Source organism: Callorhinchus milii, unplaced genomic scaffold (genome assembly GCF_018977255.1).
Source record: "Callorhinchus milii isolate IMCB2004 unplaced genomic scaffold, IMCB_Cmil_1.0 Scaffold6, whole genome shotgun sequence".
Lineage (NCBI taxonomy): Eukaryota > Metazoa > Chordata > Chondrichthyes > Chimaeriformes > Callorhinchidae > Callorhinchus > Callorhinchus milii.
Genome location: NW_024704747.1, coordinates 20,462,168 through 20,483,289, shown reverse-complemented (window position 1 = coordinate 20,483,289; position 21,122 = coordinate 20,462,168). Strand labels below are relative to the sequence as shown.

Here is a 21,122-nt window from a genome sequence, read left to right as displayed (position 1 = left end):
GATCAAGCATTTCTTACAATTACTGACCGACAGGAATACCTTTTGTGATTTCCCTTTTGCTTCCTTTGCCGATGCTTAAAAGGTCTGTTTGATTGTATTCATGCAGATGGTTGTAGTCTTGATCCAAACCCAGTATCTCCCTCTAGTACCAAGGATCAAAACACTAACCCAGAAACTTGGAAATCAAAGTTTCAATGCCTTCAGTTCCTCTTCTTTGTTTCTTTAAAGAGAGGGGGAGAGAGAGAAGAAACGAGTCTTTCAGTGAGGAAGAAAAGCCACATGGTCCATTCATCCATGATTAACAATTGAAGCAGCCAGTACCCTTTCATAATAAATTTAATTAAAAAGTCTACTGCTAGAGCAACAGACAATTATCTGATTTTTCAGTCCAATGCAAACCTATTCTAAAAATATGATCACTGCATTGCACAGTCTCTGGAACTATTGAGCAGGTTTTTAATACTGAGCCATGCGCACAAGATTGATCCCAATGTATATTGGTGCTTTTTTTCCTTGTGGTTTTATTCCAACTTTTTCTTTCGTAGTCAGTGCGGTGTGATTGAATGATGATGGTTGGATGTGCTTTCAATTTTCTTAATGTATTTGAATCGTCAGTTCAGTTGCTTTCTGTTGCCCAGTTTCGCATCCATTGTCTCATTCCAATTTCCAGGACTCCACTGATTGCCGCTGGGGTGATTGGCGGTCTCTTCATCATGGTCATTATGGCTCTGGTGTTTGCCGTGTACGTCAGGAGAAAGAGCATCAGGAAGAAGCGAGCATTGCGCCGATTTCTGGAAACCGAGGTATCCTTGTAGATCTAAAAACAAAATAGATTTTATTTTTTTCCCCCCAGAATTGCCCAAGTGCATAGAAAATGGTGACTCCTCCATTAAGTGGGAAGGTTTGTTCAGGAGTTACCAACTTTGTTTTAGTTCTGAGTCTCGTATCTTCCATTTCCCTACCTGTGACTCGATGACTGGACCAAGTCCTCTTGTGATGGGTCTAACATAGGTTCGATATACAATGGAGCAGGTAGTTCTCTTCGTATCCTGGGCATTTGGTAATATTTGCACCGACTCTGTTGCTCTGGTACAAATCAGATTGCTTAAGAAAGTACCTACTCCTGATAGTGCGATGCTTCCGGTGCTACCTATTTGTGTTCAAACTGTTCAAAATCCTCTGGATAAAATTGGCATTGCATTCCATTCAGCACAAATTGGCTACCTGGTTCGCTTCCAAAATACACAGTTATTACATTTTACAGTAAAATCCTGTCAAAATGGTTTGCGGATGTCTCATCAATGTGATAAGGTGCTATACAAAATGCAAGGATTATTATTATTACTATTACTAGAGAAGAGTTCATTCTATCACTCTACATTGAACTCAAATCCGGGTCCGAGAGTAGAAACGACAAGTTTTCATCCCATCCTTAAATAATTTAAGATCTTTGCCTTTTTTTCCCCCCCATTGATTCACTATAAACCATTATTTAATTGTGTTGCAGTTGGTGGAGCCTTTAACCCCCAGTGGTGCCGCACCTAATCAGGCACAGCTTCGAATCCTCAAGGAGACTGAATTGAAACGAGTCAAAATTCTGGGTTCTGGTGCCTTTGGGACTGTGTACAAAGTAAGTAGTTCGGTTGTGCTCTGGGTTAGTAACTCTGAAAACTAACTTGTACCCATTATCCTGAACAGATTTTTCCAACTCTTAATTCCCTGTGTCTCATGAGATGCCTTCTAAAATTATGACTTAAGACCTAAAAACGGCAAGCACAGTCAATTCTTCTTAATGTGGCCCGATTCATCTAAATCTTTTCTCCTCATAGATTTTTTGTTAGCTCTTGACAGCTGAGGAAAATTCCCCCAGCTAAAGCCGCTTGCGCTGTAAAATAATTTGTTGCAAGACGCATTTCTCCAGGATGATGTTTTCTGTCTTCATCAGGGAATCTGGGTCCCAGAGGGAGAGACGGTGAAGATTCCTGTGGCCATTAAGATCCTACGTGAGAGAACAGGTCCCAAGGCTAATGTAGAATTTATGGACGTAAGTCATTGCCATGTAGCTTGTGATTAATTTTGTGAGTACAGTAATGGAAACAAGAGAAGTGGCAGATATTGATTGCACTGAGGTTGTCAATGAAACAGAGACACAAAGTGTTCAAATGAAGTTCGAGTACTTAACTGGCGGTTCATTTGCTTCCTATTTGAAAATGATTAAACCACAAGACGAGAAAAGCAGACGAACTGCATCGCAAGGTGTCAGTCACATAATTGTGGAAACGGCCTTGAACAGCAGATAATGTATTGCTAATGGATATAATCAGTTGATGCAGCTTTTATAGAACGTTTTGTGGAGGTGTAATTAACCTAACACAACATCCCTTTACTGTGAATTCTCTTCAAAGATACCAGCTGAGTTTACAGAAAACCCTACCCTGGTTCAGCTTGCCCAGCCATACATCTGTGCAGTTGCATATTCATTGTAATCAAATTCCATTTACAAAATGTTCAATTAGTTCTCTTGCTAGAGTGTTGGTGCCATCAGATCTAGTTATCATTAGAAGTAAATGCTGTGGAACTTGTTATTCTATCGCATTTGGCCAGGCAACGAAAGCAAGGTTCAAGACCCGTTTTCACCCTTTTTCATAATCTGTCACCCTCCAGTATTTTTTCATTTCACTCGAAGTTTCATTTGTAAACAGCTTATGCCCATAGGAGTATAGTTTGAAAATGTCACCGCACCTACTAGAAACTAATTCCAAAGATTGGCAGCAGCTTCACGTCACAATACAAGGCACATCTACAAGTGTGCCTATTTCTGCTCCACATTCAAGAATTTTGAAAGCAGTCATAGAATAAGAAGTCCCACCCACCCCCATGTCATATTGTTTCATACTTGGTACAGTGATATTGAGGCCATTTACAATGTTCTGCTGCTGTCCAGCTGATGTCAAATAATTTGCTTCAGACTCAAGCCAGAAATAGCTTCAGTTCTGCATAGCTCAGTAACACAGCATGAGATATTTTTCAGCTCAGCTATTGCGGAAGTACTCTGTTTTTTTTAAAGTATTAGGTTGGGAAGGTGACATTCAAAGTGCTGGCCAAGGTCTTTGAACACGTAGAGTAGAGGACCAATAACTAATACGGAGGGTCACAGGGGTAAATGTGGGTGGTGAACATTTTAGATCAAGGACTAAACGTTTTATGTTTTGTGAGGGAAGGCTGGCAAGAAACAAGTTGTTTCTGTTATTGTGAAAGAAACTCACCTCCTGAGAAATTCATGCAAAACCTTTATTTGTAACCTTTAAAATCAGAAGATGGCCCATTACCTTGGACTAAAGAGTAGATTAAATGGCCATTTAATCTGAACCGTACTTTTACCGGTAAACAGAGTGGTTTTGTCAGAAGTAGTTATTAGACTGGTAAATGCAGAGAATTAAAGTAATTGACAGGCACCACAAATGGTCTTGAGTGATGAAGCACTGCGGGAACAGGTGACTGAATCAAGTTATGAACTGACTGGGAAGTGGCTCTGAGCTTCAGAACTAGCTTTGCAAACCATTTGATGATGTACCTAAAAAAAACTGTAGCTTCACAATGATTATTGTGCTGTTAGGCTGCCAGATTGTGGTCAGATGATGGCATGATCAAGGTGAACAACTATATCACAGTATGCAGCATGAAGCTGGGAAAAGGGAAACTTTGCCTTGAGAAAATCTAAATGCAAGCCCAGTACTTTGATGCAATTCTGTAGTTGAATTTTTATACTGGCCTTATTTTCTTATTTACTGACTATGGAAGAGTACATACGATTTGGAAAATATTTTACCTTAGTTTACAAACAATTTGTATTTTTTTTCTATTGTCTTTATGCAGGTATTCTGCAATAACTCAACACCCATTTGCATTCCCGTAATGAATATGGCAATATCTTGGAGTAGCATTCATTCAAAATCAATTCTGCATTGTACGTCTCATGAACACTATTTATAGAACAGTATTGAAGAAATGTTGCTGCTTTTTGATGCATAGCGTTGGATATGTGAAGGTTACATGTTCTAAGTGTTGGGAGAATTCCCACAAGATCAAAGATAGAAAAGTTAAATCAGATGGAAATTTTGCATGTTGTACATATGGCAAAAATATCCACTTGATCAAATTGAAACATTTAATTCTATATTGAAAAGGACGGAAGTCATAACCGGAGACCCATCTTTTGTTTTGCTTTTCTTGTCACTCCTTATTATTGGTGCTTCTTTTCTTATGTCATTTGGTTCTTTCTTTTAAACTAGGTACCAATTAATTTTTGTTTTAATGTAAAGTAAAAGTCGGATTATATTCCTTTCATCAACTCCCACTTATGGTCATATTTTACCTTACCTCAGTGTTTTAAAAGAAACATGTTCTTTTTCTCCTGGCTATCCTCCTCACCCAAGTACACCCCAACAATTCTAATGAATAGTCTGCGCATCCAACCATGCAGGAGAGAGTTGGAGATGCCCCCCACATCGGCTTTCTTGTCTCAGTCAGGCTGTGAGGGTTATGTGGCTGAGAAAAAGATGAGCACTTTCCTTGTGTTAGGAGGGAAGATAAGAGACAGTGAATCAAGTCAGGCATTGTATTAAAATTAGAGGTACCTACACCAGTTCGAAGTGAGATTAGAAAAGATTTCTTCACACAAAGCACTGTGATAATAATGTGGTATACACTGCCCCATAGGGCTATAGAAACACCATCTAGTGGAATGTGAAATAGGAAGATAAATAAACACTTGGGTGATAGCAAATATGGAGAAAAGACAGTGTGTTGCGATTAAAAGATTTGCCATGATCTAATGAAATTGTGGAACTGCCTCGACTGGCTGAATGACTTCCTCCTATTCATATATTTAAGTCTGCTTTCCGCACTCCCTACAGTTACACAATAAGCTTCATTGAGTCAGTCGAGTCCCCCACAGCTAAGAAAGAGCACAAGGGGGAGCCTAAAAGAAAGAAGGAAAACTGAAAAGCCCAGGCGGAATTTTTTTAAATAATTGGGAAAATTAAAGGCTATGTATGTATCTCAGCTAATTTTATACACTTCATCTCCATGCAACAGCAGCCTCTTTTGGATGTCACAATTGAATTGGTGCATTGTAAAAATGCTTGAGTGATCTCTGGTTGGCGGTAGTTCATGAAACGGAGTCATTTCCATTAATCTGAATTCGAGTGGCCTTAATCCAAACCAGTATTCATTATTATCCCTTGAGACAAAGCAATAAATTGAAAAACATATGCCAGAGAATCTTAAAAGATAATGAAACTGAACCATATGCCCATGACCTTTATATTTGTAATAAAACCAACTGCAGTGAAAGAGTTAATCCACATCATGTGACTCACCACAATGTTAGGATGATAACTAATATTAAAGTGAGTGTCACAGATTCCCTGTTGATGATTCCTGTGGTGAATAGTTTTAATTGTAAGCAAATATGAGATTTTTAATATTTGCATTAAAGCCTGATGTTCCTGCTGATATGATAATCTTTCACTTTCTGTGCTGCAAATTTTACTCTGGTTAAAGGCAGGATTTAGCCAAATGTTAGGAACCTGGAAGGGTATTTACTAAAATCTCCACAAGTCGTGTTTTGAAAGCCATGTCAGTTCAACAGAATCGCTGAGATTTAATCTAAAATGAATTAAAAATGAAATACTTGATTTGCATTATGGATTAAAAGGCTTCTTTTTTGTCAAATGTGTGGAAATTCATAACCTTGGTAACATAAGTAAGAGAAATAAGCCTCTCGCACAATAACAAATGAATTTTCCAAAAGAGCTTTGGTGGCATTAGAAAGCCAAGCCACATCAGTGGACCTGAGATTACTTTTGATATGTATAAGAAGACTTGCTGTAGACTGGGAAAGGGGAAAAAGAACAGGTTGCGGTAGCTCAGAATTGGTTTCAAAATAGACCAATTGCACTAAGACCAATGGGAGGAAAAGTTATCATCTAAATGGGTTAAAATGAAACCTTAACGGGATATTAAAAGAAACTCTTCAATTGTGATTAAATTTAGGGAAATAGGGGATGGAAAATAGGCAAAAGTATATAAAAAATGCTTTCTTTTGTCAAATAGTTTTATTTTTTGAGTCTGCCAAACATTTCGATGACCCCATTTGTACTCAAATCATTGCATTCCAAAAAGTCCATTGCATTTCTTGTGTGTGATATCAGTACAATGAAACTGATGTGCTTGCATCAAGGCTGCTGCCTTTTAACATTTCCAGCGTTTGCCACTAGAGGTTCACCGTATCAGGATAAATTATGAAAGTGTTCAAGTTCATTGAAGCAGGTGTATTCTTGCATGTATCCTCCGCTGAGTGAACTTGTAGGCTTGTATTAATGGTCCTCTCTAGCTGCTCAATCAGGAGCAAGCAAGCTCACAGTTAGCAGACCTCAGCCAAAGCAAAGGAGCAACTCTAGGAAAGGAAATGTCAGCTAGGTTCCAACTCACAATTGTGGTCCAGGAACCCCTATTGGGAAGTGTGTACATTTGGATGTTGGCTGAAGATCAGACTTGGTTGTGATGCCCTCCAATGGTCAAATAGCCTGTTGACTTTCACTGTCAGGACTCGCACATTGTTTGGGTGAGGTATCAAACGACACTCAGTGTGCCTGTGGAACTGTACTCAAGCACAAGTCTGTGCCTTCTGGATAGAGAGGGAGAAAGGTGATGCAAGATAAGGAGCCAGCCTCTGATCTTCTGATCTCGCTTACTGAAGAAAGAATAGGCTTTCATTCAGCCAAGTCTCCTTAGTGGCTCAGAGCTGAGATCAAGAACATATTGTCTAACACACAATGCTGTGTTTGGTTCACTTTGTGCCAGAGAACGATGTAACACTGGTATTCTGCTATGTTTAAAATCTTGAAGGGGTAGTTTTCTATCATATATGCCAAACAAAATCACAGTTTTAAAATCTGAATATAATTAAAAAGAAATTGCTTGTTAAATCCTGCAATTTTCTGAATTTATTCTGCGAATAAATATAATCCTGCTATCAAAATACACAAAAAATAATCAGGAAGGATAAGCTGCTACACGGAATATAACATTTCCGAGTAAACTTGTAATTGTATTGCACTGATGGCATTTAAACAATGTAGGTGAAGTCCATCTGTGTGAACATTTGTCCTTGTTTTTTGTTTCACCCTCCTCCAGGAGGCTCTGATCATGGCCAGCATGGATCACCCACACCTGGTTCGTCTTTTGGGTGTTTGTCTGAGCCCCACGATCCAACTGGTCACTCAGCTGATGCCCCATGGCTGCCTGCTGGACTACGTTCGTGAACACAAGGATAACATCGGGTCCCAGTTGCTTCTGAACTGGTGTGTCCAAATTGCTAAGGTAGGAAACTTTCTAGTAGAACTTTAGATTTGGGTTGGGCGGTGGAGGGGTCAAGAGCTTGAAAGCTCCACTGTGCTGCCATTCCTTGTTCCTGACTTCAAAAACGCTACTTAACATAATATTGATTTGAATACTATAGATTGATTGATATTCATGCTTAATTTATTGCTGCAATGTTCATGGTTAATTTATAGTTTGTGTGGGTACTGGTCCTTGTGAATTTAAAGTTACCATAAATATTACATTTCAGTGCTTCCTTTTTGCAAGGAAACAGAGTGTGTATGTGCAAATTGTTTCCCACACAAAATGCGGCTTGAACCGTAGTAATCAAGTCCATGGCATCTTGTGCTTCTAATTGACATCTTCATGCAGATTGGGAAGAAAAACATTCCACATGGCTTCTAAGAGGTGTCAGCTAAAAGTGGAGGAGTTGGATTTCTGTCAATATATTTTTGGACACATAAAGTGTAATAAATTGCAAGTGTAGCAGTAACAGAGATGGTATGATTGTCACTGTTTACTTTTGTTTTGCATTTTGTGAATGTATCTGATCCTGCAAATTTCAGTTAGTGTCTGTACAGGGTGCAAATCAATAACGCGCAGAACAGCGCTTATTCTTTCCATTGCCGTCCTTTCCTGAAAGTGCTAACTTTTGGCAGGGCATGATCCCAAAGTGCCCATGTGGGCATTCTTCATGCATGAGCATGGATAGTGAATGTCAGTTCCACCTCAGAGGATATGACTGTCCTGACTTTTCTACACATGTTCTATACATGTTCTATCCTGACTTTTCTACACACTTGCGTACCGCATTCACTCAGTTAGGAACACAAATCCAGCTTAATTTTTTTTTCTTTGCCCCTACACCAGCCCAGAAATGCTAAGGCAACTTGTAAAATCCAAAATACTGGCTCAACTGAGAACTCTGCACAGACCAGGAATCAAATCCACAGTCTCTGCTCTATACGAATATGAAAGTCATATTCATATGGGTCATTAATGAATTAATTAATGAATATGGGTCATTAATGGATGGCCAAAATATTTTATTTTTGATGTGTATAAATATTACAGTACCTGAAATCTCAAAAAACATCACCATTATGAACATTGACACAAGTGGGTATTGCGTTTAGATCAGGGTGGTCCTGATCTCAGCATCCAGGATTGAAGCTAATAACATGAATGTGTTTAAGGCCAAACTTGATGCATACTTTGAGTCCATCCATGTTGAGACATTGACCTCTTGCTCTTGTCCACCCCATTGATCTGCCCACTCTTTTTATAAACTATATATAGCTTTAATCTTTTAAGATTAAATGCTCAGAGTCCAAGAATAATTGACAATTCCACTCTTCATAAAATGAAATTCCTGCTTGTTTAGCAACAAATTTAACTTTACACTATTACACGTGGAGTCCTGTAGCTCAGTGGTTAGAGCACTCGCTTTGCAGGTGAGAGACCTGAGTTCAATTCCAGGCAGGGCGAAGCCTTGGGCAGGTTTCCTTGCTCCACGCGCCTAATAATAATCCCTCCAAAAACAATAATAAATTGGTCATTTTCAATCTACGACTGTTTGTGGGACATTGCTGTGCGCAATTGGCTGCCGCGTTCGCCCACAAATATACAGTCAATTCACTTTACAGTGTGTTCTGTGAAGCGCTTTGGGACGTCCTCCCGACGTGAAAAGTGCTATATCAAATGCAAGGATTATTATTATATGTAAGGGAGAAGCGAATGGAGAGGTATAAGAGGGAGGAATTTGAGTGTGTGTTTGTGTGTAGGAGGATTGGGGGGGTTTTGGAGAAGGCGGTTTGTGTGAAATCTAAATAAATATATACACCAGCACAGACTAGTTGGGTTGAATGGCCAAGTTGTATTACTCTATAAGAAACTGAGTAAGAGTGTAAAATCTGTCACACAAGTTGAGCAGGGGATGAATCAAATGTAAAATCCTATGTGGAAATAGCAATGTGGTCAGTAATATATGTATTTGGACAGTGGTTCTCTTAAATGTTTGCCTCATTAAAGTACTATACATATGACCACTCTGCACCTTATTGTGCATTAAACTGACCCATGTTGCAATTTTGTGTGAATGTGCTGACATTGGTTTGTTTGCTATTTTAAAACTACTAAGGGACTGACAAGACATTGTAGGTATAAAAACATGTTGTTGCTGCTCTTCCTGATATTCTGACATAAGAGCCGATCCCAGGAAATAGATTTGACGCAGCCACATAGCCACCCAGGAAAGGGCCAGCTGCTTTCAGTGACTGCTTTGTTCTCCTGGAAGATCACTCAAAAGATTGCTCTCCTTTTTGATTTCACACTGAGGAATAGCCTGCCAAAGCTTTGCTCATTCATTCAAGACTTATCAGAGAGTCCATTCTGCCTAGTGGTAGGTGGTTGGTTCAATGTGGGTCATTCATGCTGCACTTCTCCAGGGGTAGATTGGTGCAATAGTCTATAGAGGACAACCAATCCTGTGCTGTCCTGGGACACTGAGTGTTGTCCTTGATTGATAGGAGATGTGAGAATATGTTGTTTGAAGTCCTTTTTCTGGCTACAGTCAAAGGGTTCAAGGTCTTTCTTTCCCTAGCAGCTCCTGTCTGCTACAAAACAGTGCACTTCATCATAGACTTACTGGACAGAGGATTTGTTTAATGACAGCAATTTATCAGCCGATGTGCTCAAGGCATTGTGATGCTTTCATCAATGACAGAACCGTGTTAAACAATTAGTTCCATGCAAAGCAAGAGATAGGTTCAAGGCACTGCACTAACTCCGATGCTTTCAAGCCAGTGTAGCAACTTACTGCTTTATTCTCTTTCAGTTTCTTCTAAAAAGAATTCCCTTGCTTTGTTCTCACAGATTTGTATTTTCCAGCAGAAATCTTACTTACAAAATAATTATTATTTGTGCTTAATTTTGGATGGCAGCCTGTCTCAGTTGGCAGCACTCTCGCCTCAGAGTCAGAAGGTTGTGCGTTCAAGCCCCACGTTGGGACTTTCAGCTTACACAGGCCAGTCCAATGGTCTAATGTAGTGCTGAGATTGCTCAGCATTGTCGGAGGTACAATCCTTCGGATGAGTTGTTAAATCAAGGACTCTTTGGCTGTACAGGGACGTTACAAATACTATGGCACAATTTGAAAGTGAAGAGAATTTCTCCTGATGTCCTGGCCAACAATTCCTTTTTGCCTGTGGATTGTAAACCAAATCAATAACTTCTCTTACCATACTTCTGCTTTGGCTAAGTGCCAATGGCAAGCTCTTTCAAAGTTATTGCAACATTCTACATGATAATCCCTTCATGCCCAGCACCTCTTTACCTCTCTGATCTTTCTATATCAGCTCCTCTACTTACCTTCTCCACAAGAAGGGTGTTACATAAATGCAAGTCGTTGGATAAGAAAGAGCAAATACACTCTCTCATGGCAGCCTGCAGTGCAGCAGTGAATGAGTGACATTCCAGTTTGCCTCATGGGTTTCATCATTTCTCAGCTGAATTGTTGATTGATAACATCGAGACAGAGAGAGAATCAATCTGGTTTGCCCTGATTTTGAGCTCCTCCTGCTGGTGATTTGCACAGTAGCAGGGCAGCACCCATTGGGATTGCCAGGGAACTTTGATCGGAGAGGAGTTTAAAGTGGCCTTAGGAGTTATAGAACACCAAAAGTGGGAGTGAACTGAGAGAGAGAGAGAGAGAGAGAGAAGAGAGAGATTGATCAAAAAATATTACTGTTCGAATGTTGAGTAAGAAGACCAAACTCAACTAAGGTTGGTCTGCTTGCCTGAAACATTGCCAGGCTGGTGGTCTCTACCAGCTGTTAGTGTTTGCAGAATCAAACATGGCAATCGAGAAAACAGTGGCATCTGTGGAAAATGTAGGAGTCAATTACATGTTATGCATACACAATTATCACCTCTGCGTACTCTGGAGAAATAAATTTGAGTGTCACCTTTTTGAAACTAAGTTTGGCTTTATTGAAAGTTTTCATGTTTTCTCCGGTCTTTGAACCATGCAAAGTATGTATGGAGCTACACATTACATGCCACATGCAGTGGCACCAATTGTACGTTTTATGGAAGTTAGGGCACGGTTTGTTGCTCATAAGGTGATTGTGATGAGGGCTAGACATGGATTTGTTTTCGTCAGACATTGTATCTTATAATTGTTGCATTTGATATAGTGTCTTTAGACATCAGTGGGATGTCTGAATGTAGTAACTGTTTTTGTGGATGAAAACAACAGCCATTTTTTGCACAGGAGTGTCCCACAAACTGCCATGAAGTGAATAACCAATTTTCATTTGGTGTTTTTTTGGCCAGGACAACGGAAGAAACTCCTTTCTGTTTTGAAGTTGTAAGATTGAATCTTTAATATCCACCTGAACAGTTAGGCGGGACCTTGGTTTAAAGTCTCATCCAAAGGATGGCTCCTCCAACAATGCAGCACACCCCTAAATTTAGCTCTTGTCCATTCAATTCTTATGCACAAAGTTGTTGTAATTAACGGTCTGCTTGTGTGAGATGGTAGTGAGAATATATTATAAATATGTACGCTCAAGCACAAATTTTATTTGGAATAACATTGTAAGTTTTGCCCACAAAATGCATGATAAGGCACTACATCAAATGCAAATATTATTATTACTTTAGGACACTACTCACCCACAGTTAGGATTTCTAGCAGTTCTTCAGAAGATCTGCAGAAGAAACATTATCTAAATTTGACTGCATTAGGAAGTTTCCAATATTGTGCAGAATTGGGAATATTAAGGCAATGTTCTCAGTGCTAAGTCCAGGTGGAATTCTAGGTCATACATCACATCCCACCAGCCACCCGGTCTTATGAATTGCATAGAATGATACAGAGCAGGCCATTCGGCTCAACTTGTCTATGCTGGTGTTTATACAGGAGCCTCCATCGCCCCTATTCCACTCTACTATTCGACCAAAATATATACGATCAATTCACTTTACAGTATAATCTGTGAAGCGCTTTGACATGTCTCGAAGACATGATAAGGGGCTATATCAAATGCAAGGATTATTATTATTATACCCATCCAACTGTTCTCCAAAAGCAACCTTGTCTTTTTTCATTAACAAGACCTTCCCCGTGGAAGGACTCTTCTCTCTCTTCCCACTACCCCTCCCCCTTCCGCAAAAGCCACTCATCACATAACCAGTAGGAGTGTGCAGCTGGTTGCAGAGAGCACTTCGGTCACATTGAGCATAGTTGAAGTGTGCTTAATAAAGTACATCATGTTTCTCGAGCAAAAGACTTGGAAGGATCAGCCATTCCCAATCACTTTGAAGGTTACTGATTGTGATTGCGAATGCTAATTATGAAAATTTACATTCTTGAATCAAATGTAAGAAATACCAGCGTGCATAATAAGAATCTAGAAATCATATTATTTAAAGTGAGAGAAGCTCATTTGATGGTCTAGACTCTAGATATAAGATTGGTCTGGGTGAAAAAGGACCTTTGGCCATCTGAACATGCCTCCAGAACACCCATCCTACCATCCCCTCATCACTGTATCAAGCTGCTTTTTAAAAGTGTTTAGTGTCCTGATCGCTATCATCTGTACTGGCAACCTATTCCAGTTGTTAATTATCCTCTAAGTAAAGAAAACTTCCTGGTATCTGTCCTGAAATTGCCCTTTACACTTTGTTTTACTGTCTTAATACATCCTAACGTATTGACCTGGGTTTATCCTATCATTCCCATTTAAAATTTTATGAGGTCCCATCTGAGTAATCTTCTCTCAAAACTGAAGTCCACGCTTGTCTAATCATTGTTCGTAGCTCATTCCTCTAACACTGGGGATCATCCTTGTCACTCTCCTCTGCACTGCCTCTATGGCCTGGACAGCCCCCTTATGTAACTAGACTGTATGCATTATTCACGGTGAGCTTTGACCAGAGCACAGTACTGTACAGCCTGTACGGGGATATAAACTGAACTAACAATATAGACCAACATCCTGTTTGCATTATTTAATGTTGCCTCACACTCTTTTGATATAATGAGTGACGAGTCAACTAACGCTCCTAGATCTCTTTGAGCATCCCCCTTGGCAAATTCAATCTCATCCATTGTAGGTAAAGGAACCTTCTGACATAACCCTAAAGACCAGAAGGTTGATGGTTCGAATCTGCTGATCTCACTCAGACAGTGGTTAAACTGATTGAATTGGGTTCAGCATCCTTGGGCAACAAAGAAAGAGCAACAAAATCAGCTGGGAATCCTGCTTCTGACTGCTATTCTTGCCCTAGCTGGCAGAAACAACTCAAGACAATCTGCCATCTTAGGCAAAATGTCAGTGTGTCACAGCCCTCCTAGAGAAGTTTGATAGTTTTAGCTTCAACTTAAAAGCGATGAATTTACCTTAAAAAGCCTGAATGCCAATTGAGCATTTAAAAAAAAATCACTTCTCCCAGAAACCTGTCTCCCTAGGCAGCTGCTCAGTTTTCCTTTTGCTGGGGAGACCTCTGTTAGCTGAAAATACATGTGTCAAACAGTGGATGGCAAAGATTGGGCTTGGCTATTCCATTCCTTATTGTTTCTCCCTCCCTCCCCTTCTCTCCCATAGTCAAATAGATACCAGCATTGACTGTCAAAGCGCACACATGAAGATATATTCATGTGAGTGATGGTCCCCAGAATGCCCAGCATTCTCATGCTTGTGGTACACGGCAAGAAGTCTTCAGTAGAGAAGGAGAAAAATTGCTGGAGAAAAATTGTCATAAAAAAAGACCCAGCTGCTGATTGTTAAAACCAAAGCTAAAGGCGCTTCTTTATGCAAATAGATTCATGCATATTGCAGAGATCATTATAAATAATTTAACCTATAAAGAAATTAATTAGTGGAAAATGTTGTTACAAATCACAGTGGGTTAGATTTGCTTTACAAAAGCAAAGGTGAAAAATGGGATGGAGATACGTTTTCGGTCTCACCCAATCCATCTAAATCTGAAGACATGCTCCAAGGAAGTTAAGGTCATTCTTTGAATGAGAGTAATGCATTAAAACTCGAGAATGACCACAACTGAAAAGTTACAAATACCTTCAGCGCTCTGTATTCTTTGATCATTATTCAATATTATTCCACTTTCCTATGTCTCATTAGTTTTACTCTGTAGCCAATTCTTTGCTACTGACAGTTTCGTGTTCTGCAAGTACTGTGTTTTTTTTTCAATGCTGTAAGTGACCAGAATATCTGATGTTTCTGCATTATCATTTCTTCCGCATTTCAGAAGGTTGCGGGTTTAAGTCCCACGTCAGGACTTTGAAATCTGTGTTGAGGGAGTACCCTGTTATCCTTTAGATGAGATGTTAAACCGGAGACTTGTCCGCCTGTCTTGTCCCACGCCATTATTCAAAAAGAGAAGAGAGTTTCTTCTGGTGACCTGACCAACAATCCCCCAGATTAAATTGGTTATTCACTTTATGGCTTTTGTTGAAATATTGCTGTACGCAAATTGGTTGCTGTGCTTGCCAACAAAGTGCACAGCCACTAAGCTTTCCAGTAAATCCTGTGAAGTGTTGTGAAGTCTCGATGACATGATCAGGCCTTATTTCAAATGCAAGGATTATTATTCTGAGATATATTTCTTGCAATAAAAATGGCGTGCATGATTTAATGTTCAACTTTTCTGAAGTTGTCATCATTAAGATGGGTGCAGTTTGGAAGTAAATGGAGAGTACATTTAAAAGACCTCTTCACTTTATCCCTTTCTTCCCACCAATTTTCTCCTGTGTTCTCCTCCCCTCTTCTCACAAAAGCAATTTGATCATTTTTTCTTCTGCTGGGATACAATGGGGTTCCATGGTCAAAACCTGTGTGGGCCAACCCATGGTCCGCTGGCCAAAAGTGGCCCGCGGGGGTGTCAAGAAGTGGCCCGCTGAACATTCCCAACAGTCTTAGGAAGTGTGTGTTTAATCAATATTTTATTTCCAGTAGTTACTGAGTAGCGATATTTATGGTGTTACCATCAATCAAGAGCATTTTGGGGGATTGATCGAACAAAGAGGTTGGCCACCACTGGTTTAGATAGTGAATATAAGAAGGCTATTTGATCATAGGGGTGTTACAGCCAAGTCCGATTCTTTCCTCACTCTCTCACGCAGCACAGGAGTCTCGGGATAGCCGTCAGCAATGGCCACACTGGTTCATCCTTTTCCCCTCCCTGACATGTGGATGCTGAAGCCAATTATAGTGCGCTGTCTGAGATCACCAACTCGTCAGAGACCATGATTTGAACTGTTGCTTTTTTTTTGTCAACCGGGTGTCTGACACATGCGGAAACCCATCACCATGCTTAAGAGTATCCAAACCAAGTTGAGATTTCCGCGCATCCCACCTACATATGGAAACCCCAGAGATAGATTGTTGGCATGGAATTCACACTATCTCCCTGGAGGGATGGATCCTGCTTATCTAATTCTGGAAAGTTTTAGGCACAGTTTGGCAAGAGCCAAGGCTGGGGACCCCAGAGAATGTGTTCTGCTGGAGTCTAACTAGCTAAAACCGCATAGCTTGCCATTGATATTGCTGTCCGGCAAGATTTTCTGCTGCTTGTCCAGCTAGGACATACCCATTAGAACTGTGGCTTGCAGGGTTAACAGGAGTTGCGTGGGATGACTCCCTGCCCCCAGTAACTGGTTTGCCCTTCCAGGTCCTGCGGATGATCCAGGCTTGCTGTGCTGTCATTAGCAGTGCCCTGGAATACTGCAGACCCTCCTCGCTCAGGAAACAGACTACTGAGACCGCTGCAGAGAACGGGCTTGATTCTGACATTCCATTGCATGTGACTTTGGAGCAGTTCAGCTCTGAGGAGACCCCGCTTACCTCCACCCCCTTGGTCTCTGTGACTCATTGCAGTGCTGAGCAGGGCCTTGGCGTATTAGAGCATCTGTGTCACTTTTCATCCTCATCTCCTTGTTCAAAATATGCAATGGCAGGTGTAATGTATGGTGGAATCCTACTATATTGTAGTATTTCAAGACTAGCGAAAATTGCCTCAAATTGGTTTGCAACAACTGTATTACTATTGTCAGTGAGTGCTCAGACTTGGCCAAGTCAGTAGGAGAAGCATTAAGTGGCGTCTGGGTTGTTTCCCATGGGAATAGAGGGAAATGGATTGACAGGTTTTCTCAAGGCATTCTTGCATATCTCCCTGTGCAAAGTACAGAACGATAGAAGAAAAGATGTAGAAGATGCTCATCACCCACTCGGTTAAAAAAAATACCGCAGGACTCCCTGAAGGACAGAGTAGTAAATTATTAAGGGGGGAAGGGGCGGAACTGGATATGATGGAGAAAAAAAAATTGGAAGCATAATTGTATCAGTAATTAGTATCAATTCTAATTAGGTCAGTTTTCACAAATCTTTTGCCGATCCATTAAAATATTTGATGCTATCATTCCACAAGCATTATTTAGGAATTTATTTTGCTTATTCATGAACAATTACAATACAGGCATTCATACATGGCTACAGATATTGTATTGAGTGCCACAGCAGAATTCACACAGCAGAATACCCAAGTAAATTAATGCAAAAACAATTAAACTGATCTTAGCCGGGTGAGCAATTGGGCTACAATTGTCCTAAATCCCATGATTAGGAGGGGAAAAGTCAGTCAGGATTTCTGTTCTTGATTCCCATCCAGGGATCCCCATTGGTAGGTGTAAGAGTCAGTTGTAGGTAGGATCTAGATGGTCTGTGATTCCTTCCAGAGTCGTATATCCTGCCAATACTTTAGTGTTGACACATGAACAATGCCCTCTGGAGTAATGTACTGGAGGGTGCACCTGGTAGAACCATACCTCAGTAGCAGGTAAAAAAGGAACTAAGCACCTCCAAGATAATTTGAGAGCTGGGAAAAAAATGGAGAACACTTGGCATTTTAGTGAGAACGTTCCAGGTGCTCCCAAATTGGGACTTGGTAGAAAAATCTTTAGATAAAGAATTTGCTTGTCTTTGATTGGGAAGTAAGTGGAATTATTTGCATTCAGAAATATCCTTCAATAAATGGAAAATGAAAAAAAAACTTAATTGTAAGTACACCTTTCACATCGGGAGGACATCTCAAGGCGCTTGACAGTTAGAGATTTGGAGGGTGACCAAAGGCGTGGTTGAAGAGGAGGGTCTTGAAATGTGCCTTGAAGGAGGCAAGGGAGGGAGCAAGCCAAAGGGACTGTGGATGGTGTTCCAAAGGGAGGGGGTAGAGAGCTGAAGGCTTGACTGCCAATGGTGAGGCGGGCCAGGCAGGGGACGTGTAGCAGACTTGAGCCTGCCGAGAGGGCGAGGAAATGAGCTGCAGAGTCCTGTATGGTCTGCAGCTTGCGGAGGGAAGAGTTGAGAAAGCCGACAAGCAGGGAGTTGGCATAGTCGGGCCTAGCTGTAAGAAGTATTTTGAATTCTACCTTATTTAGGTTTTCAGAGCAGTCTTGGACAATCAGATATAAAATCCATGTGATTAACCTTTTTAGTACTCAATACACAGGAGGATTTTCCTTGTGTTCCTTTGCTTTCTGAAAGGTTACTTCATAATACAGGACTTGATATATATACCATTGGTGAATGATAGCCTGGAATCCATTCATAGCAGAACACATTGCCCAATCTACATAAATCAATAATATTGACTCCTAGTTGTTTAATCTGAATCCATGTGATGAAAGAGGAGAAATTGGTATTTTATCCCATTTGTATACTTCTTGTCAACCACTTTGGCATCTACAATAATATTTTTGACAAGTTGCCTGATACTTTCAATGATTTGGCAACAACACAGAAAAGCAGACAGTTATGTCGGACAATGTCTATCAGCTTATTGACTAGTTTCAAAGCTTGATAACGGATGAAACCATTCCCAGCACTCATTCACTGCACCACAAAAATTGTCAACAGACAAGTTTGTTGCTGAACAACACCTTTGTTACCCCCGACTGAATGGTGCAAGTGACGCATTAAGCAAGGCCACTTCCCACTTAATGGCCGGGTTTCACTTTCGTATCATATTGCTCTAATTTCCTCCGCCAGTTAGAATGGCATTGTGCATGGATAGGCACTTAACTGGGCTACTTACTATATCTGGACGTGCAGAGAGATACACCGAATGTTAGAGGAAACTACGTCTTTTGGGAATGCAATTTATATCTACCTAACAGTAAGCGTGTGCAAACCCCAAGGGTTGGACTTGCATTGTTAAGTAGATTCTGGAGTCTGATTTACAATATTTATTTATAGGATTTCTGAATAAAACATCCGAGTCTCACAAATGGAATCTCCTTCCTTTACCTGGAAGTACGTGGCATGATTTACTTCCAGAGCTGAATTTCAGTAACTTTTGACAGGAATTTTATCGAGATTCTGTATTCTTGTTAAAATATAATAATAATAATAAACCGTACATTTGATATAGCACCTCATCATGTCGTTGGAAAAGTCTCAAAGGACTTTACAGGATTTTACTGTGAAGTCTCGTGACTGTGTGTTTGTAGACATTGAATGGGGCAGCCAAGTTGCGCACGGCAATGGTTGAATAGCAGAACCCAAACCCAATCTGCGATGTCTGTAGATCAGATGATGCTGCCCTTACCAGCTGTTACGCTGGATCGGATGCATTGCTGCTCCATTTCCAAGTAGCCTATTTTGTGTGTGTCAACGGAGGTGATGCAGCCAAATCATAGTGGGAGGAGTTTCTCTGTGATATGATTTTTCTCATTGATTTTGTGTTTGTGAGTCAGTGTGAACATTATAGTATAACAGAGGAGTAAATAAATAGATGTTGAGAAGGATGATTTCCACTGAAACTACAATAAATACTAATTTTTGTCAAAATCTACTTTGACAAGTGGCACATAAAGACGATAAATTTCCCCCACAGTGCAATGCCTGGTTCATTGACTGCACCCTATATTACTCAATTATAGACCCAACATCAATACACTTATTAAATAACCCAATTTATCTTTTGACTGTGGCTTAATGTAGAAAGCATAATCCTCAGTTATTGATTATATTCCCCAGTTGGTTGGGAAACTCTTGGACTCCAGTGCATGCATACAAAAGAATATTATCCACAAAATATTTTTTATTATTGTTAATTGTTTGGGTATGTGAACAGCAGTGGCAAAACAAATATCTGTTAAAATTGCAGCTATGGATTGCATTTGGCAATTTGGATTTAAGAAAATGGAAGAGATTTTTTTTCTACTACGGTATTTGGGTATGTAATTAGAATGTAACGTTTCAGCTTATCTTGTATGTTTCAATAATAGATTCCACTGTCCTCCACTATTGACAATATCACTGCGGGAGAAATTAGTTTTGGGAAGGCCGATCGTGTAGGATAAAGCAGATTCTCAGTATTCTGTCATCAGAAAAAGAGAGATTATAGTCGAAGACTGACGAAAGGCATACACCACAAACTGTAACAACTTTGGTTATGAAAGATCTTAAAGCATGCTATCGAAGAAATGCCAAAATACAGAATTCAGTTGTAATGGCAGAGGAGGAGGAATATTAACCACTATATCAATCCAGACACATGAAATTTATACGAGAAAAATATACTCAGAGAATACAGAATCAGTTTTGCAACTGATCGGACCCATTCCCTGAAATTAAATGCCTTAATTATCAAACTGTAACTGTGCATTTTATAGCTTTTAGCAGGATTATCATAATGGTTTCATATTAAGAAAAACACCTGCTGTGAAATGTTGTTAAAATAATAATCCCTTTCATCCCTTTCTTGAGTGTGACATCAATTTTAACAGGTCTGTTATGGGCACAACTTCTGGCTGTGGTAACTGGTTACAGACCTATCTCTTCAATGGCGACTCTTAATTGCTTGTTGGCGTAGCCTCCAGATTTGCAAGTGTCTTAAAGGGCACTTCTCATGCTGAGAGCTAAGACAGTCGTCATTCTACTCCAGGAAAAGGTGCCTTTGGGCATGTTATTTGGTACTAGGCTATTTGGTTTGTACCAGATTTGAGCTATTTTTGCCATCGCTTATCTTGATGAGTGCAGAATTCACACACATCCTGAAAAAAAACCATTCCATTAAAAATTGGCCTATGATGTTGAAAGTCTTCAAAGTGCTTTACAGGTAATTGCTGTCAACTATAGTACATTTCGAGTTGCTACCCCGTGTGAAGGGCGCTATATAAATGCAAGTTGTTGTTGTTGCCTGCTTACGAGCAAACATGATTGCCAATTTGCAAGCATCATGGTCTCACAAATAACCGTGAAACTGAATTTATCTGGAGAATTGTTGGGAACAGATGAAACTCCCTTCTCTTTTAGAATAGTGCCATTGAATCTTTGCCATTCACATGCAGCAGAATTTGATCCTTGTAGTCTATAGTCTCCCCAAACCCCTCCCCTCATCCCATGGGTTTGTTCTACGGTTTCACTCACATTGCAATTTCATGTCAAAACGATACCCAGTGGTATTGTTTGCTTTAAAATAGAAATGTTCATGCTCAAAATTAAAGCCGTTTCAAGCCTTTTTAGAATTTCCACCTGTAAAGCTTTATTAAATGCAAACAACCCACAACGATAATCAGATATGAATCATGGGTTAGTCCCAGGTTGGGGAATGTTGGGGCGAGGAGAGAAGAGAAAGGAGTTCTTCAAATTAGGTCACACAGAGATTTAAACTGCCTGCTTTGCTGAATAGTCCCCACACAGAAAAATAAT

General features: G+C 40.1%; 1 protein-coding gene across 1 annotated transcript in view; it reads left to right on the top strand.

Annotated features, from left to right (window-relative positions):
- LOC103182941 (receptor tyrosine-protein kinase erbB-4) overlaps window positions 1–21,122 on the top strand; it is a 374,750-nt gene that overhangs the window by 282,466 nt on the left and 71,162 nt on the right. Inside the window, exons 17-20 of the mRNA XM_007900138.2 lie at window positions 671–803; window positions 1,508–1,630; window positions 1,946–2,044; window positions 7,201–7,386. Coding sequence (XP_007898329.1) covers window positions 671–803; window positions 1,508–1,630; window positions 1,946–2,044; window positions 7,201–7,386 — 541 coding nt within the window. The remainder of the gene's footprint in view (window positions 1–670; window positions 804–1,507; window positions 1,631–1,945; window positions 2,045–7,200; window positions 7,387–21,122) is intronic.